Here is a 15,001-nt window from a genome sequence, read left to right on the forward strand (position 1 = left end):
CCAGGACACGCTGCCCGGGAAGCAGGGAGGCGAGGCTGTGGCCAGGCCACTTGTCACAGCGCAGGAGCCCCAGCCTAGGGTGCGGGATGCCACAGGCATCCCCTCTTTCACCCTCTAGCCCGCACCAGGGGTCAACTAGCTCCATTGCCACCCACACAAACCAGAGTCACCACAGCCACAGCCAGCATGCTCTGGCCCACATAAGACAGGTCCTGAAGCCCCTTGCCCTCCTCCTGCTGCCCACAGCACGGCCCAGGCCAAAGCCATGCTCTGCTTCACACTGTGGCTGTGGAGTATGGCACAGCCCCAGCCCCACCCTCAGCCCACAGCGTGGGGCAGTATGTGGTGCCCCAGCTGCTGCCTGTGCTTCCTCATGAGGTGCACCTCATGCTGGAGGCCATCCCTACCATGTCCTCACAGACCACCATCCTGTAGCCCACAGGAGCAGCTGGAGGCCTCCCTCCAGCATGCCTGGTGGGCGGGGCAGGGGGCTGCAGATCTGGAGTGAGGGGCACCAGCAATGGACACAGGGCTGTAGGTTGGGAGTGAGGGGCATCAGCATGGCCCAACGCAGTGGAGGACTGCAAGTCAGAAGTGAGGGGCACCAGCAGGGACAAAAGGCTGCATGTTAGGAGTGAGAGATACCAGGGGGATGGAGGACTATGAGTTGGGAGTGAGGAGCCCTGCAGGTCATGAGTGAGGTACCAGCAGGGATGAGGGGCTGCAGGTCAGGAGTAAGGGGCACCAGCAGGGATGTGGGGGCTGTCGTTTGGGAGTGAGGGGCAATGGCATGGGCAGGACACTGGCATATCAGGGCTGTTCAGCACTACAAAGCAGTGGGGGACAGTCACAACTGGACCCACATCCTGGTGAATGAAGGGAACAGGGGGAACTCTGATTTTCTGTGATTAAAAAAACCCAAAAATCAAACACCAAGATATACAGGTATTTAGAATGGATTTTATTATAGTGACTGAGGCACTGAAAGGCTTCCAAATAGCCTTAAAATTGTAATGAAATCAATCAAACACTGGTAAACTGATTAACTGTATATATAGTGGGATTTCATTTTAATTATGGAAAAAAGATTTTTGGGGTTTTTGATCAGAGAATTTGCAGGGGGGTTTAAATCAGAGAATTTGAGTTTTTTAAACAGAGAAAACTAGGATCCATGATCATGATTAATTAACCATAGCTGGACTCCTCCTAGTACCCAAGCTAGCTCATTTAAAAGTAGCTTGGATGCTGCTCTGCTAAACTTCAGTGTAACCATACCTTAAATTAGAACAGTATCATTTGAAAGGTGGGCGGAGAGGGAAAATGTATCTACTAGGTAGAGTTCTGTCAACTGGCTTCAGTATGTGAATCTGGCAAGTCTCATAACATTTCATTGCCCTAGTTTAACAAATCTGAAAAAAAAAACTACATGCCACTTCACAGAGGTCTTCTGAGGCTCAACAAATCAACCGATGCTCACAAAGCACAGACAACTATAGAAGATCAACATTTCAGAGCTCTGTGTAAAATTTATTTTAGAAACTCATTATTAACATCTCTTCCCCTCCTTTATCAAAAATATGTTTCAGATACCTTTCATAGAAATATGTATACTCCAAGTTATTTACCATCCCCATTTCACAGGAATGGAAATGTGGCCAAAACCAACTCCAACGAGCACAAGGAGCAGAAAATTATTGACAGAAATATGTATACAACTGAAGGCCATGCAGTATATTAGGGGCAGAACTGTGATCAGAATTCAGGACTCCAGTCTTAGCCTCAACAAACTAAGCAATGAAATTTGCTTTGAAAGTATGAATGATACTATGGTCAAATATGGATGCAAAGCATTCTTATTACATTTAATACATTTTTTGAAGACCGGTTATAGAGATCAGCGCAAAATCCTGGCCCTAATAATATCAGTGAAACGTCACTGATTTCACTGGGGACAAGCATCTCTCATTCCTGCTCGTCCCTAAATCAGTGAAGTTAATCAGAGATTTAATTTAATTGGAAATTACCTCAATTGGAAGCGAAACAAATCAGACACTATGTGCATGACCACAGACTACAAAACAACATCATTCTTAAACGCATTCTCTTTCTCTCTTGGGACTTCATTTTTATTGATTCCTCAATAAAGTATAGATACACAAGCTGTCTTATCAATATTTGAATCAATTTCCATGTTATATTATGTAGGACACAAAATTTTTATGCTGGAAGAAAATTGCTTAACATCTTGAAAATGAGGCATCATATAAATGAAGAGAATAAAGCTAAACAACATAATAGTAGAGGATTAGATTCCTAGTGTTTATGATTCATGTCAATCTCTGTTCTAGGATGACTCATGATTTAACATTGCCTATTCCCTAGTAACAGTCAGATCTGCACATGCTTTTCTCTGAAAATTGATTTAAGTGAGGTATCTTGTGGGCTGAAGCACTTAACTGATGTTTTTGTGACTCTTCCACAGTTGAAAAATGTGTTTAAATTAAGTTCTTTATATTTTCTGTGATTCAGCCATGATAGTTACAAAAGACGGCATCTTCAGCACAATTCATGACATTTTTCCTGCCTACAGGCCTAATCAAATCACATGGAAAGCAATGGCTGATTTTTTGCTAAACTGCAGAGAGGGTGGAATCAAAATTTAAATGAGATGCATTTTGGATGTACATATTATTTTACAAAATTCAAGAGTATTTCATCTCTACATACACCTTTGATGTGGGACTAACAGGGAGCTAAATATGTTTGTTCATATATGTTTGCTGTAAACTAAATCTTCCAGTGCAAATTTTTGTACCCAAGCACCTTATGTGGATTTCAGACAGTTCATGGATGGCTACTGAAATGTTTCAGAGCAGTTTTGTGAAACCATTATAAATAATTACATAATAGTAAAAATTAATAATTTAACATAATTAAAATATTGATTATTTATTTAATTTTGTATGAAGTATTACTGTATTCTGGGAGCCACTGTTGTTTTTGTTGTTGTCGTTGGTTTTTGTTTTTTGTTTTTTTTACAAAAAATATAAAGTTTTGGCTTCATCCCAAATCAGAGTAGGAGAATACTTGAAATGTTGAAGAGTTCAGGAAGATGTGAAATCCATTTCCTGCCCATTTCTCTGTCTCCAGGCCCTTCACAAATTAGTTTATTTTCACACCTCCTCTGTGATATGGGGGAGTATTATTAACCCCAAGTTACAGATCAAGAACTACGGTAGAGAGAGAGACTGAGATTAAAATCATTCACAAATGATGAGTGCCTAGGATCTGTTTTTTAAGTTAACATTATATAGAACTTTTTGTATTCAAAACAGTTTTCATTGACTTCAGTTACACTTGTGAGTGCTCGAGACCACTCAATTGGTGACCGTTTGTGAAAAATTTGAGTTAAGTGATGTGGTTATTGGTTACAAGGAAACTGAGGCTTAGGCAGGGATTGAATCTAATTCTCCAGGACAATAGTCAGCTGTTTTAACCATAATATTGTAATTTCTCTGTCTCTGCAGTCCTCTGGTTCACTCACTTTTTCAACAAATGAGACAAGGTTCCTACAGACAAGTGTCTCTCTCACTAACCAATCTTTACTAATATATAGAGCAAAACCATTCTGTGCAACTGAATGAGACAGAAATCTGATGGGAAAAATAGGTGTGGTAAAACATGAACAAGCATCACAAGACATAATGTACAGGAGGGTTGAGCTAAAATTGGATGCAAAACCTTATTTTTGACATTTCCTAACTTCCAAGCACTTGACATGCATATCAACAGTAATTTTATTTTAAACATATTTGCATGTAATTTCGTAGGATTAAAAATGAAAGCAAACAGAAAATAAGAAATGTAATTATACGCCATCACCTTAACACCCTCTTGGGTCATCAATAGTTACCACTGAAAAGACCTCTGTCAGCTAACCTCTTCAAATAAATTATATATTTTGGTATACCAGAGGATGGTAAACTTTACTAGTGGGTCTCATGGACATTTCTGCTGACAGCTGAGGAAGGGTAAAACTTGAGGGGCATCTTTATACATGCTCCAGGGTGGAAGGAGGAGTGAATGGGGGAGGGGGAGGAGGAACTTTAATTAGAGCGGCTCTCAAATTAAAGCGACTGCAGCGTCACGTGTATTTAGCATCCCACACTTAAAAATGGCAGTGGGGGCGTTTTAAGTAAAGCTCCTTCTATGAGCTTTAGTTAAAGTGTCCCCCACTGTCATTCTAAAGCACAGGGACACTGAATACATAATGCAGAAGCTGCTGAAGCATGCTAATTAGCACACTCCAACAGACGCAATTAATTGAGTCTGTTCCAACATGTGCTAAGTATGGGTCGGAGCAGATGTCCAGCACCTATACAGGTGCCTGAGAACTTTGGGTTCTATCCCAGGTTCACAAGATGAGTGCTCTAACAGGCTTCTCTGCCCTGGTACCCTGGGTGAGAATCATTACTATGAACAATACCAGACTATTCTTAAGAAAATCATTAGATAACCATTTTTCATTTGTAAAGTAGAACACAGAGTTTTGAATGTAAAAAACTTGAGCAGAGTCAGTGACAGATGTAATGCAGGGAAATACTGATCAGCACCCTAGCCCCTCAAACCAGATAGAAATACTGAAATACAAATTTAAGGTATAGTATGCAAGACCACAATACAATCTTTAAAAAGCATATGAAGCCCAAGCATTTGAATATACCATCTCTCAGACCTAAGTTAGGGTATACACAAACATCTAAGCAAGGAAAACACAGTGTGACCATATAGACACAAACCAATTAATTCTGTTTTACAGGCTGTGACAAATTCCCTTTGAAGAGTCATGCTTAAGCATAGTCATAACTCTAGTCAATCACTTACAAGCTCATCTTTCGTGACTGGCTATCTTTATTCCCATTGTTTTTTTGATCAACTGAGTTAACTGAATTGCGGGAGGAAGTTGCTAAGGAGGAACTGGAAGGAAAGGCAACATTCCCAATATTGCTGGTGGAACGAGTCCGGAATGAATCTTCTGTAAGAAAGAAATAGGAAATTAAACGTAAATCAAACGTATTGTGACTGGGTTTAGCAAGTTTTGTACTGTGGTCTGACAAAATCATTTCAGCAGTAAGTAAAATACTAATTAAACATTTCAATCAGGTGTTGCATAGTCTTTCCTTTATTAGTGTCAAAATACTAATGGCTTTGACACTTATATATTTTTGGGTAGATCCATGTGAAATTAATTAACTTCAAGGCCAAAATATATCTAGACACTTCTTTTCAAAATTGGGCCTCCCTTTCGACATCCAAAAAATATGAATACAAACACCTGAAAACATAATTTTAATCATTTCAATGACAAATTACTGTTTTAAAAAAAAAACTCAGTCCAAATGCATATTCAAGTATCTACTATGCTTTAAATATGACTGTTTTAGCAAATGTATAACACAAAGTAACTCAAACTAGAAAAATATGTTAAGAACTAATCAGTGCAAAAATATGGACATTTTTCTTTATTTACTGAGTATTAAGGTGTCTTTTTCTGGTTAATCTATAGGATTGCATACTGAATATTACTTGTGAAGTACTATTCAAAGTAGTTTAATTTTTAAAAAAAAGCTTAAAAATCAAGGGACAACTAACAATTACAAAAGGTAACTTTAATGGTTTTGGATACTGAAATGACACGTTTAGCCACAGAACATATTTAGAATAGATAGTAGGAGTGAGAACTCATTCTTTCTGTTCACAGCAGCTGTTAGACAAAGGCAGACCAGCACACTTTATTTCCCTGGATTTCAGCAAAAGTTGTGACATTATGGGTGACAGAAAATGATTAGCCAAACTAGATAGGATGGGAACATTGGTGGAATCATAAAATGGGGAAGATGGTGGTTAAAATGAAGGAGAAAACAATGGGTCACAATGACATGTGAATTGTTAGGTTGGAGACTGGTTACTAGTGGTGACCTCCTCAGGGGTCAGTCTTGGGATCCATCCTGTTTTACAATTTTATTAGTGACCATCAAGAAGGAATTAAATGTGTGCTCATGAAATGTGTGGGTAACAAGCAATAATGACAATATGGAGGAGTGGAGTAACAGAAAGGTTATGTTACTTAATAGCATAAAGTGCTAACTCAGCAGGGGCCAATGTTCTTGGCAGCTGCACAATAAGGTCAAACCTGCAGCACTCCAACCCCTTTCCCCTGCCCAATCTGTTGCTCTGCTTTCTACTTCCTGCCTTATGCTTCTTGCCCAATCTGTTGCTCTGATGCCTGCTCCCTGCCATATTTACTGCTATGTTTCCCACTGCCTCCTTCATCTCCTATGTCCCACATAGAGAGGTTACCTGTGCCACTTGTGTCCCACATGCCCTGGGACTGGCTAGCCTTGCCCCATGCTAAGCCATGCATTTAGGGCCCCCTGCATGGGAAAGGAAGAAATTCTCTTTTCTCTTCTCAAGTAAATGCTTTGTGTCTTAGGGCTTTTTGGTATTTTGTTTATTGTTTACTTCCTTCAAAGTACCGGGCAGTGGCCACAGATAAAGGTGGCAGTTTTGACTTGGTTAAATTTGTTGCTTTTGCCAGTACACAGAAACCTCTCTTGTACCCAAATGAAGGGTTCTGTTCTTCTGCCCAGGGTCAAATAATCTTTCTTGAGACTAACTTTGCTAACTGGAATCATTATTTCTAGTATCCTGAGTCCACCGCTTACACAAGTCTCCATCATCTGTTTATCTGTTTCTCAATTAAGTTCTTCTGAATTTTGTATCAGTGGGAGCCAATCTTTCTGTCAGGTGCAGGTGTACCACAAATTAGCCCCAGACTACCCCCGAGTGCCATTCCAATCCCTTTCCCTTACACAATCTGCAGCTCAGCTTTCTACTCCCTGCCCAAACTGCTGTTCTGTTTTCTTCCCCCTGCCTAACCTGATGCTGTTTTTTGCTCCCTGCCCTGTCTGTCATTGCACTCCCCAATCTGCCGCATGCCAAACACAGTCTGCCCGTACTACTTGCGGTGCTGTAACAGGGCCCCTACCCCATTACTAGAAGAGGGAAAGGGTCTGGGGTGCTTGGCCCTCTCCTCCTCTCTCAGTTTGTCCCCTTTTCTTTGTTGTTTTCCTTTTTTTTTCCTACTCATAGTCTCTTTATGCTGCTGGAGTCAAATTAACAGTCAGAAAAGCCTGAGACAAGACAGCCACAGAGTCCAGGTGCATGGAAGTGCCTGACTGCCCAGGGGTGGAAATGGAGGGTCTGGTGACCCAGAAGACACTTTATAAGCCCAACCTCCCAGCTAGAGAGGCAATCTGACTGTAAGAGCTATAGTGAGCAGAGCTCTGGAGCTGAGGGCCCAGGGGCTGAACCAGGGCTGAGGGACAGATTCAGAAGAACAGCCTAAGAACCCTTACTTGGATTGAGATAAGTACTCTTGAGTCTTTTTATGTTTTGTTTTTGCAAGCATCACTGCAGAGTGAGGAAAACCCAGCCAGGGTGTTTTGTTTGAGCTAGGGCAGGCACCTGTGTGTGTGGTTTTCTATTTCATCTGATGCTTGTGGCTGTAAGGGGAATGTGCAGAGGCCACTGAAAAGAGTGCCTGGGGACACCCCGAACCTCAGACTTGGCATTAAGAGGACAGAAGGCAGAGACTGGGGATAAGTAGAGGCCATGAGGGGCAAAACCTGCTGGAGTCAGGATTGGAACGTGTCCTGACCCATGTCCCCAAGGCCTGTGTAAGACTCTCATGGGGCCCAGAACCCGAGGTCATGAGTGCATGACTAAAGCTGAGCCAGAAGCTTGCAGTCCTGGGCAGTGGACTCCAAGCTAGAGGGCACAGCAAGAGTAAAAGTGGGATGAGCCCGGGGGAGTTGTGATCCAGACAAAGCTCTCTTCACCCTTAGGGCAGCCTTTCCATCAATTTACTGCATCAAGGCGTGGCAGGAGAGAGTATGAAGGCGAGGAAACTCTGAGGAGACAAGGGGCATTAACAGGTAGGGACCCCTTAAGGCAGCTGCACCACACTGGCACCAGTAGATGCCCTACAGGCATCCCATGCCACAGGCTGGCTGCCCACTGCTTTACGATGCTGCTCTTACATGCTTAGAATATACCCTGAAGGTATGGACCCACATACCCTTGAAGAGGCCTCAAAACATGGGAAGCTGCTGCTTGGAACTGTGCAGCAGTTGTTACACTGTCACTTACAAGTGTATGATCCTGTAGCAATACAGGCGAGTTAAAAATCACTATAACTTTGACCTTGTATGATACAGGGTAAAAGCTAGAATGGTTTTGTAATAGACCTGCCTAGGCTGGGTAACATAGCCCTCTTAAAGCCACTTTAGGTGTACATTTGTCCATACTCTGAGCATTAATCTGGACAGATGCTGTATTTCAAATCCATCTCAAAATGTATTTCCATTAACGCTCCTATGACAAAGTGCCAATGATAGGCAAGTGGCTAGTAGACATTACTAATATTTTTTTTTATTATTATTATTTTGACCTGAAAACTTGAGAATTACCAACTGCATTCCAAACAGCATGCTCTCATCCATTTCTGGACAATAGAGCCCTGATCTTCATCAGGGCTTATAGGAACTACTGTAATAGAAACAAACCAACAGTAAAATATTACTTACCACTAAATGGTAGTATAGAACCCTTTCCAACTCCTGATATAGAAGAGGAATATCCTGCTGCAGAACTTTTACTAAAATGATAATAATAAAAAAGATAAATTGCTTTGTATAGAGAAGAGTTTCTTTAAATTGTATATTCTGGTTTCATTGTAATATTTATAGTTCTAAACTTATGTGAATTAAATTTGACAGAAGGTAGTCTCTAAGGTGCCACCATGTCCTAAGTGGTTCAGAGAGGCACGAAATGTGTATGTAACAATCTACTACTTTAGCTATGATCTAATGAAGTAGGTTGTTACCTATGAAAGTTCATGCCTCTCAAACAGTCTCTAAGAGTAACTGTACATGAGCACAGAGGCTTCTGCAATGTGCTGTAATTACAGCATGTTGCACCAGACTCAATTAAGTCTGCTGCAGCATGGTAATTATCGTGCTCCTGTAGCCTTCTGCATCTCGTGTATCAGTGTACCCATGCTTCAAAATGGCAGCGGGGGCACCTGAACTAAAGCTTGTTTTATGTGCTTTAGTTCAAGCGCCCCCACCACCATTTTGAAACACAAGGATGCTGCAGTGCTTTAATTAGAGCCGCTCTTGGAGCCACTCTCATTAAAGCACTGCCCCTCCCCTCACCCCCAGAGCATGTGTAAAAGGGCCCTAAGGTTCCACCCTGTCCAACCTGCCAGACTTCAGATTAATATAGCTAACCACCTCTATGCTTCATTAAATTTGAGAAATTGTTGCCTTTAAAAAAAATTAACTAATTTGCAGGTGGCTATCAAAACTGAGGAAAAAGTTGTTTTGTTTTTTAAATACAAGACAGAAGTTAAAGTACTTCAAATCAACCATAAGAATTTATAGACTTACATTTGCATTAAAATGATCTCTTTACTCAAATATAACTTTTTACTATTCAACTAAAACTTGCTGACTGAGGCCATAATTCATCAGAATTAAACACATGATTAATATTAAGCACATGAGCAGACTCATATACTCAATTATCTTGCTTAAACATGACCATAAGCATTTGTTACATATGAAGAAAAAGCTGACATGCAATCCACATAAGCATGTGTCACAATAACAGCAGATGGGGCATGTGCATACAGTGGATAACTGCTGCACAACTGTTATCCCACTATTCTGGCTGGAAGTAGCCAGAAGAGATCAGGTTAGAATAATGTAGGTACAATGAGTATTAGGGGATAATGAGTAAAAAACCCAGAAAACCTCAAGGTTTATTTTGAGTTGTGAGATGAAATAGCTGATACATATGGGAGACTTTCCTACATTGCATGGACACAGCACTCTTATGATGTTACACCTCTTTTCACATGTATGCAAGGCAGTGGCTAACCAGATTTCAGGATATGCGTGCATATTTATATCACAAGTAGCATGCATTTGATTTTGGGACTGAAATGTATTAGATAAGTAATTAAAAGTGAAGAAAGAAATACTTAGGACACTTGTCAATGTTGCCATATTTTGGATGCAATGCTTGAGTACTGAAAGACTGGCTTCGAACCAACTTGGATTTCTTGCCTTCTTTGCCTAAAACAAGTAACAAATATATTTTGAAAGGGAGACAATTATTGCATCTTTTATGGGGGTTATTTTTGTGGGGGGCTAGTAGATAAGCACATCTTTTTAGTTTGAATCTTTTAGCATACATTCACTGAAGGATCAGAACAGTAGTACAGCAATAAATCCTAATTATTCTTCCCATCATGAACTACCAAACAGAACAAACATGAATATATTCCATATTAAGGGAAGAAAAAACATCCATTCTTCAACTGCATCACTTTTTTATGTGCACATGAAGCAAGATTCTGACTCAAAGACAACAATAGCTTTGTCTATTTTTTTACTTGCATAGGAAAGGTGGAAGCATTCAACAAGAACTTTCTAAAGAATTGTTTCTTACTTGTTGATGGAGTTGAGCTTCCAGAAACAGAAAGAGGTATATTTTTTGCCAAAGCTGATGATGTTTTACTGTCTCTACCTAAAACAAAGTCTAGTGTAAGTACTCCATTTTGCTGTGCAGCCTTCTTTTAAATAAAGAGGTAAAGCACCACACACAACGTTTTGAGGCTGGTAGCAGCTCTGGAATATGATAGGCAGATAATTATGCTGCTTCAGGGGAGAACGTCGTGGTGTTTCCTTAACAATATTAATTTATTTTGCATGACACATGCCACCACCGTCTCAAAAAAATAAAAGCAAAAAGGAACCCACAAAACAAACAAACAGCTTACGCTTCTTTTCGAACATTTTATCACTGATGTTGGCAGACCTCCCCTCATTCTGCTGCTTCTCTTTTTCTAATTGTTCCTATTACAAAAACAATGTTATTAATATAAGAATTTATACTTCACATATGCTGGAAGCCTCCAGTAATGAATGTGCTTCCAACTCACTAATCTAGAAATTAACTTGTCTCTCTTAATACTTTTAACTGAGTCCTCTCTAATCAGTAGTACTTTCATACATCTATTGATGAATAGCCTCTAGAGCCAATTAAACAGCACTGTGTAATCTGAGCATGCTTTTCCAGTAAAAGAGATCATACCCAAAAAACAATGGTAATGCAACAAAGGTAATTACAAAGGATTCAGGAACTTCAGAGTTAAGGATCTACGTCATTAAAGCTTGTTAAATAATATATGCACGGTATGTCCTTTCAATTTTTCAAAGGACACGTGAAACAACAAAGCAAACATTCTTCATATATGTAAGCTAGGTGAGACATTTTAAAGTAAAGCTGCTTTTGAATGTAGCAAGCACAGCTAAGGTTCTGAAAAAATCTTAAGAGTGGAAAAATATTCGTTTAGATGCCAGTAACATAACAGTTACAACATTTTTATTAAACTCTCATGAAGTTGCTTTCAGACTGTGATCAAGCAGGAGAAATATTAACTAGAACAGTTACTGTTTGAACAAAAGGGTATGAGACAAAGCTGGCAGTGTAAAATGGAAAAACTATGTGCTTTACTGATTTTATGTTTCTTAAGATGTATAGAAAATGTAAGGTCTGACTAATGAATGGTCCAAGGGTACAAAATAAGAGATGGACAATATTTAATTTCAAAAATCACACAATGTTGTTTAAACTGCTATATTTTCTCAAGCAACAAACTGAGCATTTAAAATTGAGAAGCCATTGTTGAAAATGAGGCAACTGAACTAGGTATTATTTCTTGTATTTTGTGAAACTCAATTTTATGACTATAATACTAGCTGGCTTTATAACATACAGCTTATATAATTATATATCTATGCATCAATCAAGTTGAGTTTTGGTCTAATTATTATTTCCATTTGCTCATTGGGCCTACTTGATGAATAACTATGAGCACTGCCTTAAAGACTGCATAACATTAATTGTTTTGCTTCCTTGTAGCACACTTCATAATGTGTCATCCGAACCTAGAAAATTGCATTTTTCCCTTTTAATTCGTACTGCCATTACTATCGAACGTAAAAAGTAAGTAAATAAATTTTCATTAACTCAGGGTCAAGGTTGTTCAAGTGCAATACCCACTGAGTTACTGAAATCAAGGAAATCAACTGTTTAGCCACTGCTAACATGCCTACATACTCCTTATAATGCTCATAGCCTTCTCAACTACCCAGACCTACTAATGTCCAGTTCTAGCACACATCCAGTTCCTCAAAATCACACTCAAGCATACTGCTTTAAATCCAACCTCAGAGAGACCAAGAGTATGTCTACACTGCACATTGCAGTACAATGTTAAAATAACCACTTAGCTCTAAATGGTTTGGGTACCAGAAACAGTCTAGCCATGGTAGCATGCTTCTCAGCATGCAGTGTAAACGTGCCTACAGACATTTTCATCATCACTCCATTCTTTTATAATGGCAGCAGACAATGTGCTACTTCTAACCAGAAAGTTCTGTGGCCAAATTAAGCTGGCAGCACATGGAGTGTGTAGCTCTGGCTTGAGAACAACTAAAAATGACCGTATGAATTTGGAGTGAGATTGCTGGGGAGCGTGTCAAGCTTGATATGGCAAGAATTTAACAGGGGACATTCAGAAGATGAGGGGTTGGGACTCTGCAGAACACACAGAGGCCTTGCCATGCAAGGGGAAAATTGCAGAGCCATTTGGGCTCTGGATTTTGAATAAGTAGGAATTAGTCCCAATCTACTAAGCACTGATCCCCAGGCAGGTACTGCTGTGCCAAAGGGGTGAAAAATCAGTTCACTAGTAAGTCAAACAAGTCCCTGTGTCCTCCTAGCTAGGCACTGAGCCAATCTCTCCCGTTAACTAAACTTGTCAAGAAGTCTGTCCACCTAAAGGACAACTGCCTGGAACAGATGAAATGCAGAGAAAGTTGAGCAGGGCAGAAAGGCTATTCGAGTTAACAGGGAGATGAGAACAGCTACAGCTCAGCATAAGCAGCTCAGTGGGTAATGCAGAGAACAAAGGGAATTGAGTGGGAGTTGTGAACTGTATTATAGGCAGAAGGTGATATTTCCAGGTCACTGCTGACCTTGCCATGATTAACTGGAGGAAAATCTGGTTACTGTAAATTAGGGCAGGTGTGCCAATATAGATACTTTCTTGTAAGTCTGCCAACCCCTCAGCTCTTCATACACCAGACAGATTAAGGGTCAGCTAGCTCCTGAAAACTGAAGGTTGAAAATGGTTTGTTTGGTATATGAGGATCCAGGTATGCAATAAGCTAGGTAGGGGAATGCCAACAGCAGGAGTTCCTGCTTTTGCTGACAGTGGTAGTGAATTGCAGCAATTTCAAACCAGAGAGGCAAGAAGCACTCATATTTCCCTGCCTTCCCTTCCATTAGTGAACAGCTCATGAATACTTACTAGTTCTCACACTAAGCTTCCCCACTTTGGTGGGTGGCAGCTGTCACTGGCCTTATTTTAATTTTTTTTAAACAGGGAAGCCTGCAGCAGAGAGAGAGCCTCCTTCCGCTTCCTTGGCACAAAAGTAAATGTGTGGCATTAGTGTCTTTGCATATGGAAGCTGTATTTGAAATGCTGGAATATCTAATTATTCAGCTTATTATGTTACTGAGGTCTGCCAAAACATGAGGTTCCCCTGGAATATGTTATAGAGGTGTGCTGTTAAAAGTGCTTAGAATTTTTTAAGCTACTGCTTTTGCAAGTGGAAAATTTCTTTAAGAAATACAGATCTGTACTTCTAACTGACATGCTGTAATTTAGGTAATAATCAGGGAGAGGTTATTTTAAAGGCTTTCACCCTACTTTATAGTGAAAAATGAAACTGAACCTTTACTATAAATCTGTTAGGGCTAGGCCACTTCCATAATATACACTTCACTCACACTCTAAGTTTTTCCCCTCAGTAGCATACAATATTTAGCCACTATATATTACAGTAAAGCTGATATACTATGCTGAAAAACATACCATTTCCAAAAGAAGATGCTCTTCTCTCTCTTTTTCTTGATCCAACAAATCATTTTCATAAAACCTTTTCTGAAACTGGTTGAAGTTTAAAATAAATCAATAAAACATAAATAATGCCATGCTATATCCTGCAAGTAAGAAAATGAGTAGGTACTTACAGCATCCACAGAAATTTCCATTCTGTCCAGTTCTAACACTGTCTATAAAAATAAGGTCATTTGTTAGTCATTCTAAAGGCAACCAATAACTTATGTAACATTGTTATTCAAAATATCTGTCAAGGTAGGAAAGCTTAAAATACTGACACTCAGAACTTTACTAGAAGGCCACTTCAATATTTTTCCCCACCAAGGTCCACTCAGATTCACAAAAGAGGGGCAAAATTGTGCACAGCCCAAAGTATACTATGCTTAACTAAAGAACCATCACAGAGACAGAAATAGAGACACAGGTACTAGAGTTTACTTATTACGCTAAGGTGGAAGCAGTGGAGCGTTTGAAATGATGATCTCCTGAAACCTTTAGAGGAATAACCCTATTCATTCTGTTATCTGGTACATAGCAGGAGGCAGAACCACAGTTCGATCAACTTCCTGCCTATTTTTCCCTACAGGGTGCACCTAGCATGCACCCCTGTGCAGTCTTAATCACATAGTGACACAGACCAAGTAGAGTAAAAGTAAAGCAGTAAAAGTAAAGAAAGGAGGGGAATTATTACTTCCCTGTGTGGCTCTATTGGGTTAAACTACAATCAAGCCCTAAGAAATGTACCATGTTGCTAATGCACACAGTACACACAAAGTTATAGTAGTATTTCACAAATACGAGAGAGAAATCCCCTATCTGCATATTATAACAAAAATAGAAACAGAAAAGAGGAGAATATTGATACCTGTAAGATTCTTGCTTATTTTTTTTTTTTTTTTT

The 15,001-nt window shown here is 39.8% G+C and overlaps 1 protein-coding gene across 1 annotated transcript in view; it reads right to left on the minus strand.

The window, feature by feature from the left end:
* PPP4R4 (protein phosphatase 4 regulatory subunit 4) overlaps positions 1-15,001 on the minus strand; it is a 195,802-nt gene that overhangs the window by 7,114 nt on the left and 173,687 nt on the right. The window contains exons 19-25 of the mRNA XM_019519907.1: positions 14,233-14,274; positions 14,075-14,149; positions 10,910-10,985; positions 10,579-10,656; positions 10,109-10,202; positions 8,649-8,719; positions 4,885-5,035 (exon numbers count right to left, since the gene is read on the minus strand). Coding sequence (XP_019375452.1) covers positions 4,885-5,035; positions 8,649-8,719; positions 10,109-10,202; positions 10,579-10,656; positions 10,910-10,985; positions 14,075-14,149; positions 14,233-14,274 — 587 coding nt within the window. The remainder of the gene's footprint in view (positions 1-4,884; positions 5,036-8,648; positions 8,720-10,108; positions 10,203-10,578; positions 10,657-10,909; positions 10,986-14,074; positions 14,150-14,232; positions 14,275-15,001) is intronic.

This window comes from Gavialis gangeticus, unplaced genomic scaffold, assembly GCF_001723915.1.
Source record: "Gavialis gangeticus isolate Ggan-Ray unplaced genomic scaffold, GavGan_comp1, whole genome shotgun sequence".
Lineage (NCBI taxonomy): Eukaryota > Metazoa > Chordata > Crocodylia > Gavialidae > Gavialis > Gavialis gangeticus.